We start from the raw sequence: 12937 nt of genomic DNA on the forward strand, positions 1-12937 counted from the left end.
GAGCTTGTCAGCAGTTTTTTAGTCATATGTACTTATAGTCCTGGGGAAAGTGGGCACCACACACCACACACCACAGAGGGCCATGCAGGGGCTGCACTCAGGAAGAGTGAACAACCAGTGACTCTAGAGGGTGGGGTAGCCCCTGTTTCCTGAAGTAGATTGTGTTTGGCTTATTTGAATAATTTTGTGACTGGCAGGGAACTGAAACCTGCTAGTCAAGAATAAGCAGAAGTTGCACATGGTCCCCTTGATTTGCAATGCGTTTAGGGGATCTTATCTGCAGGAGCAGAGTTGGGAGGGGAACTTGTGTATAGGCCATTCTAGGCTTTCCCAAGTTCACCAGGTGTCCAGGAAGCACATAATATTGAGTTCTAATTTTGGTGCTTATACCACTTTTCCCTTATATAACAAAATACTCAGTCACAGATCAGTTCTTTGTCACAAATACACCTGTATTTGTGTATAATACAGAGTATATGATCTCTTTATATTCTCTCTGTTAATTCTTTGTTTTTGGTATTCCACTTATCAAGATGGTTGCCTGGACACAGGTAATATTTGACTCTTTAATGGAGAGGAAACAGAATAGTAAGCAGATTCTGACATTTCAACAGATTATCTAGGACAGAAGGCTAAGATTCACCAGGGAAGCACGCTGGTGCTTTTGGCAAGCACCAAAAGTCACTCACCTAGCTGGGGACTGGCTAAAAACTGGGAGAAGCTCCTGGACATGGGGAGTAAGAGAGCAGCCCATAGGGCTCCACACTCCAACACAAGCTTTTATAATTTTGGCTACACGAGAATTTCCCCAACCCATGCAGGTCTCTAGCCTAACACAGAGCTGCTTAGAGATTGCATAGAGGCAGTGGTCCAGAAAGGGAACCTACATGGAAGGCCATGGATATTCAAAACTAGAGTAGTGCAAGTCTGAGAACCTAGATACATGAAACTGCAGGCACATCTGCAGCTACTGTATGGCTCTAAGAGGGATAGAGGAGCCCAGGCTCTACCTCATATCTGTGGGCAGGTTCCCACAACCCTGCTGTGGGCTGCTGCTGAGACTGAGATGTGAGCAAATATGTTTTTCAGAATTTCTCACTCACACTGCTTTTCTGAGTCATAGGCCTAAGGCACTATTTTGAGCATTTGGCACTGGGCTGTACCCCACCCTCATGCTGATTTTGGGTCAACCCAGCTATAGCTCCTGCCTTGCTAGGGAGGGACAGGGAAACCAGGCTTTCAACTCACATCTAGGACAATACTGGCCATCCTGCAACAGGATGCTGTGTGACTGAATCTCAAGTGAACTGTATACTCCATAATTTCTTGCTAGTGTAGCCTGCCTGAGAAAGGACCCATGTTCTCTGGTTACAGGCCCATTACATTATTTTGGAAGCTCAAAGCCAGGAAGTGCCCCATCTTTGGGTGAATTAGGGCTGATGCAGTTGCAGCCCTGCCTTGCTGAGGAGGAACAGGGGAGTTTAATCTTTCCTATACACACCAAGGACATTTCCCACCACCTTGCTATGGGCTCCTGTGGGATTATGAGATATGAGTGGACCACTTTACCCAGAGTGGAATTGATTGCAGTCCCATAGCTGGTGTCATTTTGAGAGTTTAATGCTGGTCCACGTCCTATCCTTGGGCCAAGTTCAAGGTTATGTGGATACAGCTGCCATTCAGCCAAGAAGGAACAGGAGAGACAGCATTCCTAAGCACACTTCAGACAATATCCACTACCCTATTACAGGCAACTGGGGACTAGCCTGATCAATCCACTGCAGCTATCAGTAAAATTGACATGACCACATAGGTCTTACTGGGTGGCTCTACCACCACTACTGCCACCTCCCACATCACAGTAGCTACTACAGGACAGCTTTCACACACATCTGGTGTGCTATTCCAACTACCAGCTTCTGAGAAAGCTACCTGAAGGCCCAAGAATTGGCTCCCCAGAATACACTAATACTGCTGCCAGTGTGAGCTACTCTGGGGCCTAAAATTAGGCATACTTAGTCTATTGCTGTCACCACTAAGGCCTGAAGACTGGATTTGCTGGCATGCAAGTCCCCAGCAAAGGAAATCACACATACCACTGGCTCTGTGTACTACTTAAGAAATCGTACAGAGATCACACTACTGCAGACATCCAAAGTCAAAGTCAAAGTGTCCTACTCAACCAACAACACATATATGTAGTACATCTTTAGGAAAAAATTTCCTTCTTTAAAAGCAATTTCAAAAAATTGAGTCAATTGACTGATACATCAAATGTGCAGATATGACATTATCAAAGGACCACAACAATTATTCAGCAATGAATCTCAATCAAAAAGAAATCCTCATAATGCCAGATGAAGAATTCCAAATATGATTCTAAAGAAGCTCAATTAGATGCAAGAGAAATCTGAAAACCCATACATAGAAAACAGAAAATTAATTCAAGATATGAATAGGAAATTTACTAGGGACATAGATATATTTTTTAAAAATGAACCAAACAAAAATTCTGGAGCTGAAAAATTCATTGAAGGAAATACAAAACACATTTGAAAGCTTTAAGAATATACTAGACTAAGCAGAAGAAAGAATCTCTATTTTTGAAGACAGGTCTTTTGAAATAATCTAGTCAGGTAAATAAGGAAAAAAATAATTTTAAAAAATGAGCAGAGCCTTGAAGATATCTGAGACTATATAATGTTACTGAACTTAAGAATAATCAGTATTCCTTGGTGGAAGATAGATTAGAAAGTTTAGAAAACCATTTCAGGAAATAATCAATGAAAACTTTGCAGGACTAGCAAGATAGTTAGACATTCACATACAGGAGGCCTCACAATCCCCAGGCAAATATATTGCTAAAGGACTTCACTATGGCATATTAGAATCAGAATATCTAAAGTTGAAGAGAAAGAAAATTTTAAAGTTAGCCAGAACCTATGAAGAAAATCCCATCTAACCAAAAGCAGACTTTTTCAGCAGAATTGTTACAGGCCAGAAGAGAATGAGATGGCATTTTCAAAGTGATGATAGAAAAAAACAAAAACAAAAAACCATTAACCAAGAATTTTATATTCTGCCAGAATAAACTTTATAAATGAAGGAGAATTAAAATCTTTCTCAGGCAAGCAAACACTGAGAGAATTTGCCATCACTAGACCAGTTCTATAAGAAATGCTCAAACATGTCTTAAACACGAAAATACAAGATCAATATTCATCATCATTAAAACACATGGAGATATAAAATTCAAGATCTAATAACAACACAAAAGAGAAAGAGAAAGGAATTAAATGGCAACAGGACAGTTTAGCAAACCACAAAGAAAGAGAAAAAGGAAGATTTTATAAAGCAATTAAAAGTCAACTAAGAATATGACAAGAATGAAGTCTCACACATTGGTATTAATGCTGACTGTAAAGGAATTATATGCTCCACTTAAAAGATATAAATTGAGAGAATGAATTAAAAAAAAACAAAAACATGATTTAACTATATGTTGCTTATGAGAAAATCACCTTACCCACAAAGATGGATAGACTGAAAGTAAAGTGGTGGAAAAAGATATTCCACCCATTGGGAATCAAAAGCAGGCAGTAGTAGCTATATTTATGTTAGATAAAACAGAATTCAAATCAAAAGAGTAGTCATTATATAATGATAAATGGATCAATTCAGCAGGTATAACACTCCTAAATATATATGCACCCAATGTTTAAATTTTAGATTCATAAAGCAAATATTTATAGACCTAAAGAAAGACATAAGACAGAAACACAATAATGTGCAGGACTTCAACATCCTACTCACAGCACTAGGCGGATGGAGACAGAAAATCAACAAAGAAATATTGAACTTAAATTGGACTTTAGACCAAATGGACTTAACAGACATTTATAGAACATTCTGCCCAACAACTACAGAATTTACATTCTTTTCATGAGAGAACTAGGCCAATTCTATTGAAACTGTTCCAAAAGGTGAAGAAAGAGGGAATCCATCCTAACTTATTCTACAAAACTGATATAACTTTGATACCAAAGCCAAGCAAAGATTCAACAAAAAAATGAAAACTACAGACCAATATGATTGAACATAGATGAAAAGCCCTCAACAAAATACTAGAAAACTGAATACAGTAGCACATCAAAAGTACAATTCATCATAATCAAGTAGGTTTCATTCCAGTGATGTAAGGATGGTTCAAAATGCACAGGTCAATAAATGTGATTCACCACATAAATAGAATAAATAGAATTAAAAACAAAAACCATATGATCTAAATATATGCAGAAAATGCATCTGATAAAATCCAGTATCCCTTCATGATAGAAACCTTCCAAAAAATTGGTATAGAAAGAACATACCTCAAAATAAAAGCATATATGACAAACCTACAGCCGACATCATACCAAGTGGGAAAAAGTTGAAAGCATTCCCTTTTAGAACTGGAATAACACAAAGATGCTCACTTTCACCACTCTGTTCAACACAGTATTAGAAGTCCTAGCCAGAGCAGTTGGGCAAGAGAAAAAAATAAAGGGCATCTAACTGGAAAAGAAAAAGTCAAATTATCTCTATTTGCTGATGATATGATCTTATACCTCTCCAAAGACTCCTAAATTTGATAAATTAATTCATCAAAGTCTCAGGTTATAAAATCAATGCACAAAAATTAATAGCCTTTTCTATACAGTAATAACAATGCACCTGAGAAAAATATCAATAACTGAATCCTATTTACATTAGCTGCAGAAAAATAAAGTACTTAGAAATATATTTAACCAAGGAGGTAAAACATCTCTACGAGGAGGACCACAAACACATGATGAAAGAAATCATTAAAGAAATACAATGCGAAGGAAAAACATACTATTGGATCAGAAGAATCAATATTATTAAAATGCCTATACTGCCATCTACAGGTTTAATGTAATTCTCTATTAAAATAACAATGTCATTTTTCACAGAATTGGAAAAAATTCTAATGGAACCAAAAAATCATATGGCTAATAGCTAACACAGTGCTAAGCAAAAAGAACATAATTGGAGGCATCACATAAATCTGACTTCAAATTATACTACTAGGCTATGGTAACCAAAACAGCATGCTAATGGCATGAAAGTAGACATATAGATCAATGTAACAGAATAGAGAATCCAGAAATAGAACCATACACCTATAACCAAATGATCATCCCCAAAGCCGACAAAAACATACACTGGAGAAAGGACACACTATTCAATAAATGGTGCTGGAAAATTAGATAGCCATATGCAGAAGAAGGAAATTGCATTCCTGTCTTTCACCATATACAAAAATTAATTCAAGGTGAATTAAAGATTTAAATATAAAACCTGAAACGATTAAAATCCTTGAAGGAAACTTAGGAAAAACTCTTCTAGACATTGACCTAAGCAAAAAATGTATGACTAAGACCCCAAATACCAAATGCAACAAACCCAAAAATGGACAAATGGGACTAAAAGCAAAATATTCCTGCATAACAAAAGAAATAACCAAAAGAGCAAATAGACAACCTACCAAAAGGGAGAACAGAACTGTGTATCTGGAAAGGACTAATATCCAGAATTTACAATGAACTTAAACAACTCAGGAAGAAAACAAAACAAAACAAAACAAAAAAACTTCATTCAAAAGTTGGCAACTGACACGAACAAGCATTTTTCAAAAGAAGTTATACAAATGGCAACAACAACACACACATGAAACAATGTTCAACATCACTAATCCTCCAAGAAATGCAAATTAAAACCACAAATGATACCATCTTACTTCAATTAGAATGGCCATTATTCAAAAGTAATACATGTTGGTACAAATATGGGGAAAAGGGACACTTATACACTGTTCATGGAAATGTAAATTTGTATGCCTTCTGGGGAGATCAGTATGGAGAGTTCTCCAAGAATTAAAAGTAGACCTACCATTTCATCCTGCAATTCCACTATTAGGTATCTACCTGAAGGAAAAGAAATTGTCATATCAAAAAGATACCTGCATTTAAATGTTTATTGCAGCACATGCACAATCACAAAGGTATGGGATCAACCTAAGTGCCCATCAGCCTATCAGTGGATAAAGAAAATTTGGTATATATACACCATGGGGTACTACTCAGCAATAAGAAAGAATGAAATAATGTCTTTTGCAGGAACTTGGAGGGAACAGGGGGCCATTATCCCAAGTGAAGTAGCTCAGAAGGAAAAAAATAAAGGTCACACACTCTTCCTTGTAAGTGGGAGCTAAACTGTGACTACACAAGGACAAACAGTGATATAATAGATGCTGGAGGCTCAAAAGTGGGTAGGGGTGAAAAATCACCTATGGAACAATGTACACTATTCAGGTGATGGGTACACCAAAAACCCAGACTCTACCACCGTACAACACACACACACACACACACACACACACACACACACACACACACATATATAGAATTCAACTTGTACCTTAAATCTAGTAAAATTTTTAAAAAGGAAAAAAATTCTGTTAGTTTTTACCTAACTCCACAACACTAGGATATAAATACTGTCAAATTTTAAATTCTAGCCTGAGCAAAAGCAAAACCCTGTCTCTACAAAAAGAAAAATTAGCCAGGCATGGTGATGCATCCTTGTATTCCCAGCAACTTGGGAGGCTAAGGCAGGGGATCACTTGAGCCCAGGAATTAGAGGTCACAGTGAGCTCTGCTGATGCCAATGCACTCTAGCCTGGGAAACAGAGTGAGACTCCATCTTAAAAAAACAAAAAACAAACAAACAAACAAACAAACACCTTCTTCAAACAAAATTAAATCTGGACCCTGGCCCCACTTACTGATACAGATGAGAAATCTTATATTAGTTCATTTGAGGGGTTCCTTTCTATTTTTTTTTAAGTGCCAGATCTTTTATGGGCTCAGAAAATGAGGGTAGAGCCTTGCTCTTCAACCTGGGTGGTTGCTGATATCACACTCCCTGGTCATTAGATTTGGCACCACCACACCTTACATGCCAAGGTTAGCTAGGATAAGGAGAGATCTTCTCTCAGTCTCCCAAAGCCAAAGAACTCTGTCCTCCCTGACACCCCCCTAGTTATCTGTTCCCATGGTACTTCCAGCCCATGGGCAGGTCTAGCATCCTCAGGCACAGAACCCACAGTGCAGGAAGCCCTTCCCTAGCCCTTTCTTCAACTCGCGGAGAGCTTAATGGCTGAGAACATTGGATACTGTGACAACTCAGTTTATTCCATCATATTTAATCCTCCATTTGTCTGCCTTCTGTGAGTCAATTTTATCATTGTGTATATGCAGATGAATTAACACTTTTTTTAGGACTTTTTTTGTTGCTCAGTTTTTTTGCATTAGATTCTTCGGTTTTGGTAGGAAAACTTTTCTGTCCTGCAGCCCAGGATGTCTTGGTATGAAATCTGCACTCCATACTGTTTCTTGATATCTCAGGGAGATTCAGGTTCATGAAAAGCAATGTGTTCTAGATTCCCACAGTGGTGGCCTTCCAGGGCCTCACTGACCTCAGTGATGTGGACATTGTTTTACCCTCTAGCTGGGAAACATGGATGAATGTGAGATATGCCGGGATGGAGGGCTTCTGTACTGCTGTGATTCTTGTTCCAGAGCCTTCCATGAAGACTGTCATGTCCCTCCTGTAGAACCTGAGCAGTGAGTATCATGCAGTCCCCGCTGTCTTCCCTCCTTCTTTGAACCTTTCCTCCTGCCATGTGCACTCCCCCTGAAGAGTGCCTGCTTGTTCCTAGGTTGGGAAGGAGCTGGTTGGGTAGGTCCCAGGGCCCAGCAGTATCACCCAGAGAGCTGTGTAAAGGTGCTGGCAGCAGGAGGTGAACGTGCTTTGTGCTGCCAGGGGTGTTAACAGACAGAGGGTGCAGCTGCCTGTCATCATCAGCCAATACGCAGAGACGGGGATAGGTCCACCAAACTTGATCAGAAAGCTGGCAATTCTGGAGAACAGTGAGAATAGCCTCTCCAAGACGGTTGTTTTTCTGTTTCCAAAATCACAGTTTTATACATAAAAGTTCAAAGTAAAAATCATATTTTTTATCTTTATCTTAAATAACATTATCAGCATAACCCATGATCCATAATAAACAACAATCAGCATAGTCCATGACCCAAAACAACATAAGCAACATTCCAATTTAAAAGTTAATCTCCTAAATCAATTGCCCTGAAATACTCATGACATACACTTTTAGATTAAAGCTGAATTTACAGAACAGCAAGAAATGAGGTGAAGGTCACACAGGACCTAAACCAACCAGACCAGCTGTGTTGTCTCAGCCCTACCCTGAATGACTCCATCTTATTCTCACTACATGAGCTTTCAGGGGCACCTGCTGAGGCTGATGACAGGGCCTGCCCCTCTGCCTACATATCGTTACTGCCTTTTCCTCCAACTTTTGCAGCAGGGACTCCTGCAAAGGGAGTTTGAGAGCAGAAAACACCAGTTATTTATATTCTGGGCTTCTTCAGAAAATACAGGAAGCATGGTTCCACATTTCACTTTGTTCTCATTGGGCTCATAGAGGCTGGAAATCTCCAGAGGTTAAAGACCACTTTCCTATACTCAGGCCTGGCAATGAGGGCTCCCTGTGCCCCCAGCAGGTCAGGCAGGGAAAGGAGAAAGAGAACCCACCTCTCTGGTACCACTATTCTCAGACCGCCCATCTGCTGCCCCCACTGATGGGAGGGGGCCATCAGCATGAGACTTCGTGTGGAGGCTAGGGTACTCTGAAAGGTGGCCACCCATGGCCGAGTGCCTCGCCCATTTCTGAAGGAGGGCAGTGGCAGCCACAAGAACGGTGGCTGTTTCCAGGGGCTTTGCCCTCTGCTCAGCTATGTCCAACTTCTCAGAACCCCATGGAGCTGCATCTTCTGTAGTGTGAAGAAGTTTCCAGAAGATCAACAATGTTATCAGGAATCTGAGATCCTGGAGAGACAGATGGGGCCTAAGGAACAGCTGGTGAGTCTGATACACATCCCAAGTCCTCTACTTTCCCTTCTTACTGAGAACCACAAACAGGCACAGGGTCAGAGGCGAGGCATTCAAAGGAAGCCTGCTCTTCTGAGCTACACTTTGATTAATTACACTGATATAACACCACAACTTGTTTGCTGAAAAAAATAGCTCAGCCATCACACGTCTGTTTCCTAGCACCCCACACATTGTGGAAACTCCCTGAAGATGGGTGCGAGTCATCCCTTATATCTGTGCATAGGGGCTCATTCTCTCCAAGACGGTTTTCGTTTATTCTTCTTTCTTTTGCAGAAATGTGAATTCCTTCTGTTGAAAGTCTATTGCTGTTCTGAGAGTTCCTTTTTTGCCAAGATTCCATATTATTACTATGTAAGTAACAAAAACAAGCCACGATTATGGGTTGCTGTGATATTACATAGCCCTGATCTTGATCCCGTGGGGGCAAGAGCACAAGCTACCGTGGCCTTTGCTTTGTTGGATTTCTGCTGGGTTTTATGGGAACCCACAGAAGGCAGACATTGAACTATGCTGGTAGCTCTCCTGTTGGTATTTTTGTCACCAGATTGGAGAGGCTTGTCAGGGCCTGAAGGAACCTATGTGGTTGGACAAAATCAAGAAAAAGCTGAATGAGAAGTGTTACCCCCAGGTGGAGGGGTTTGTGCAGGACATGCGCCTCATCTTCCAAAACCACAGGGCATCGTACAAGGTCAGTGGCCCTTCCTGCTTCTGTTTCACTTCCATGCCATTGAGTTGCCCTCATTTTCTGGTTGAGAGGTTCTGGCATAAAACTGGGGTACAAGTCTTCAAGAAAGAAGAGGAGGCCAGTGCAGGTATGAGGAAATGCTTTAATAGAAGGGAAAAGGAGAATGGAGACTGACCAGGTATGAGCTTAGCTCTCAAATAGTTGCAAAAGGTTTTTATTAGTCTTTATCAGGATAGCTGGAATGGGGCAGTGAGCACGGGTACTGTCTGGGGCTGTTCTCTAGTGCCGATCAGGATTATGGGCGTATCCTTAGGGTCGGGGTATGGGTAGGATGTTTCCGAGAACTTTGGCCTTGAGGCACTCCAGGAATCTGGGGAGGGGACTTTTGGTTTCTGACTTAATTTTCTAAAATGGCTGCACTCCTGTCAGGGTTATGAGAATTCTTTTCCCACATTGGTGCCTAGAAAATTTTAGTTGCCCTCATCCTGTAACAACCTGGCACAACCATGTTCTAGAAGTGAAGTGATCTTACCTTAGGTGCTTCCACTATTTGAATTGTTGCAAAGAACATAGATTACTTTTCAAACTCTCACTGAAATAAACAGCCAAATCCAAGTAACTAATAGTCTCCAAACTGTGGTAATGATTTCTCTTTTCTGTCTAGTTGATTAAGAAATAATCATACTTGTAGCAAACAGACATTACTCTTAGCTGCATGAGTTTTCAAATTTAACTTGGTTTATGTAGCTGGTATTTAAGGCGAGAGTCCTAGTTGATAATATTGTATTGTACATTTCAAAATTGTTTGGAGAGTAAATTTCACATATTCTCACCGCAAAAACTGGTAAGTATTTGAGGTAAGTAGATACGCCAGTTAGTTTCATTTAATTTTTCCGCATAGTATTCAAGAATCACAGCATCACTTTGTATCCCCAAATATATGCCATTATAAATTGCCAATTTAAATAATTTTTTAAATAAAAGACAAGAGTTGCAATCACGCTCAGTTGTAAGGTGTCTAACAACACCAATCATGAATATCATTATTTTTGTCTTTATTATTTTTTTCCAGTACAATAATTTTGGCCAAATGGGATTTAGACTGGAGGCCGAATTTGAGAAGAATTTTAAGGAAGTGTTTGCCATTCAGGAAACAGATGAAAACAGTTGACTGGTATGGGGGTGCTGAAGGGGCTTAGGAAATGGCACCCCTAAATATGCTACTGCTGTGCTGATTACTTCAAAATGAGAGCATTTGGTGACAGCAAATGCAGGGAGGGGCTTCTCCCCTTATCTGCCCAAAGATGGAGCCCCCGGAAGGGCTTGGTTGTCGTAAGTTCCCTCCCTGAGAAACTCATCAACTAGGGAATGTTAACTCTGATCACACAGAAGAAGACTGGAGGTGACACAGCCCCGACCGCCTCTCACCTATAAGCATCAGTTACCTGCCCCGCTTCTTGTAATCTCCTGTTTTGTGGATATAAACAATAAAAATGTATACATACAATAAAACTGGTTTTAATTTCCTGTTTAATCTGCCTCATGGTCAATTTAATTCATAGCCCAGCCAGGGAACCTAGAAGGGTAGCGGGAAGCCATTTCTCACGCCCCTGCCACACTGTAGATGTCCTGGCACCATCTCCTTTTCTGGCCACCTCTTTTCCCCCAACTCTGTGGATGCTGCTAATGCCACCAGTCCTCAGAGCATTGTCCTGGAACAAATGGAGCCTGCTTCACTTGGAGGTTCCCCCTGGAAGCCCGGAACAAAGGCTGTGTGTTCTGTGCTCCCCGTGAGTGAGGCTGGGGCTGATCTCCAGCTGTGACCACATCCTGGCTTAGCTTTACCCACATGATGCTGCTTCCTGAACCCCCTTCTGCTGAGAGCACTCTCAATATAGATCATGTGTTTAAGATTCTTCATCTCTGGTAGTGTTTCTGGGGAACCCAACCTAAGGTAATGGCCCTTAGGAAGCAAGTTCTGACAATGGGGTCACTGTCTAGCAAAATGGTGATAGATGGAATATTGATAGTCCCAGGAGTGCTATAACTCATGCAATTGCCCAAACTTTCACCTGTGGTAAACTGGCAGCGCTCTGGGTGAAGAGGTATACCAGCTGGTGTAATTAATTGTCTGGCATTTAAAATGGGAGAGAAAGTAATTATGAGAACTAGTTACTAACTATTGCTAAGTGCCACTAATGTGTTGAAAAGAGTAAACGACGGACTTAGATCTATTAATCCTCGACTCAAAGCAAAAAGACCTCATATCTGCAACTGGAAGGCAGATAGCAAAGAAGGTTTGGCACAGGCCCTAATCTTAAGAATGGCAGAACTTCAGAGAAGTCTATCCTGAATCCTAAGCTCAGGATAGTCTCTTATGCTGAAGTCAGGGCCTTGAAAGTCAGCATGGGGCTACTAGGTAGACGCACATGAGAACTTTGAGCTCCAGATACCTAAGAAGAAACCACTAGGCTTGCAGAAAAGTCTCCTTCTCCCAGTTGGAAGGGAGAGCTACCACTCCTCTCCTACCCCAGCCCTCATTTTGCCTGAATGAAGACTGTGCAGAAGCCTCTCAGCATAACCTGTCTAGGCAGATCCTGGGTGGGGCAGCAAGGTGAAGAGGGGGTTCATACTGCAAAGGAGCTGCGGGGCAGGGCCACCAATATGGGTCAACAGGAGCTGGAACATTGTGTCTGTGAATGGATCCCAGATCCAGAAAGGTAAAATATAAGACTGGGTAAGGGAGAATTGTCAATGCAGGGACACTTTCTCTGCTACAGAGTTCGATTAGCCTGGCAAGGGCCAAAAGTGATGATTCTGATATGCTCCTGGATGGTTCACAGAGGCTGAGCATAAACCATCGTGCACATTAAATGAAATGAAAGCAGAGTTACCAGAACAACCATGGCACACTCCAGGGAAAAAGAGTCAAAGCCTAGGGAACTTGGCATGCTAGGCTGGCTCTACTCGTTACTGCTGGAAAATCTACCATCAGGTGACTGAGCTCCTCAGGAGGGCAGACGTACTAACTCAAGGCGAGACGGGACACACTGCTGAGGGGCAGCAACATTCTTAAGAAGCTATGCCATGGCTGTCCTCTGTACTTTTGAATTACGGTAGGAAAATTTTTGCAGAACTGGGTTCCTTAGTAGCAAAGGAAATGACAGAATTCCAGAATAACAGTGTCCAGGTGGCAGCATTTAATTGTCAGAA

General features: G+C 41.0%; 1 protein-coding gene across 1 annotated transcript in view; it reads left to right on the forward strand.

Moving 5' to 3' along the window:
• SP140 (SP140 nuclear body protein) overlaps nucleotides 1-11252 on the forward strand; it is an 81944-nt gene extending 70692 nt beyond the window's left edge. The window contains exons 22-26 of the mRNA XM_053598259.1: nucleotides 7573-7688; nucleotides 8898-9006; nucleotides 9313-9390; nucleotides 9584-9727; nucleotides 10797-11252. Coding sequence (XP_053454234.1) covers nucleotides 7573-7688; nucleotides 8898-9006; nucleotides 9313-9390; nucleotides 9584-9727; nucleotides 10797-10895 — 546 coding nt within the window. The 3' untranslated portion in view covers nucleotides 10896-11252. The remainder of the gene's footprint in view (nucleotides 1-7572; nucleotides 7689-8897; nucleotides 9007-9312; nucleotides 9391-9583; nucleotides 9728-10796) is intronic.
• Nucleotides 11253-12937: the final 1685 nt, after the last annotated feature.

The sequence above is a fragment of the Nycticebus coucang genome, chromosome 7 (assembly GCF_027406575.1).
Source record: "Nycticebus coucang isolate mNycCou1 chromosome 7, mNycCou1.pri, whole genome shotgun sequence".
NCBI classification, from domain to species: domain Eukaryota; kingdom Metazoa; phylum Chordata; class Mammalia; order Primates; family Lorisidae; genus Nycticebus; species Nycticebus coucang.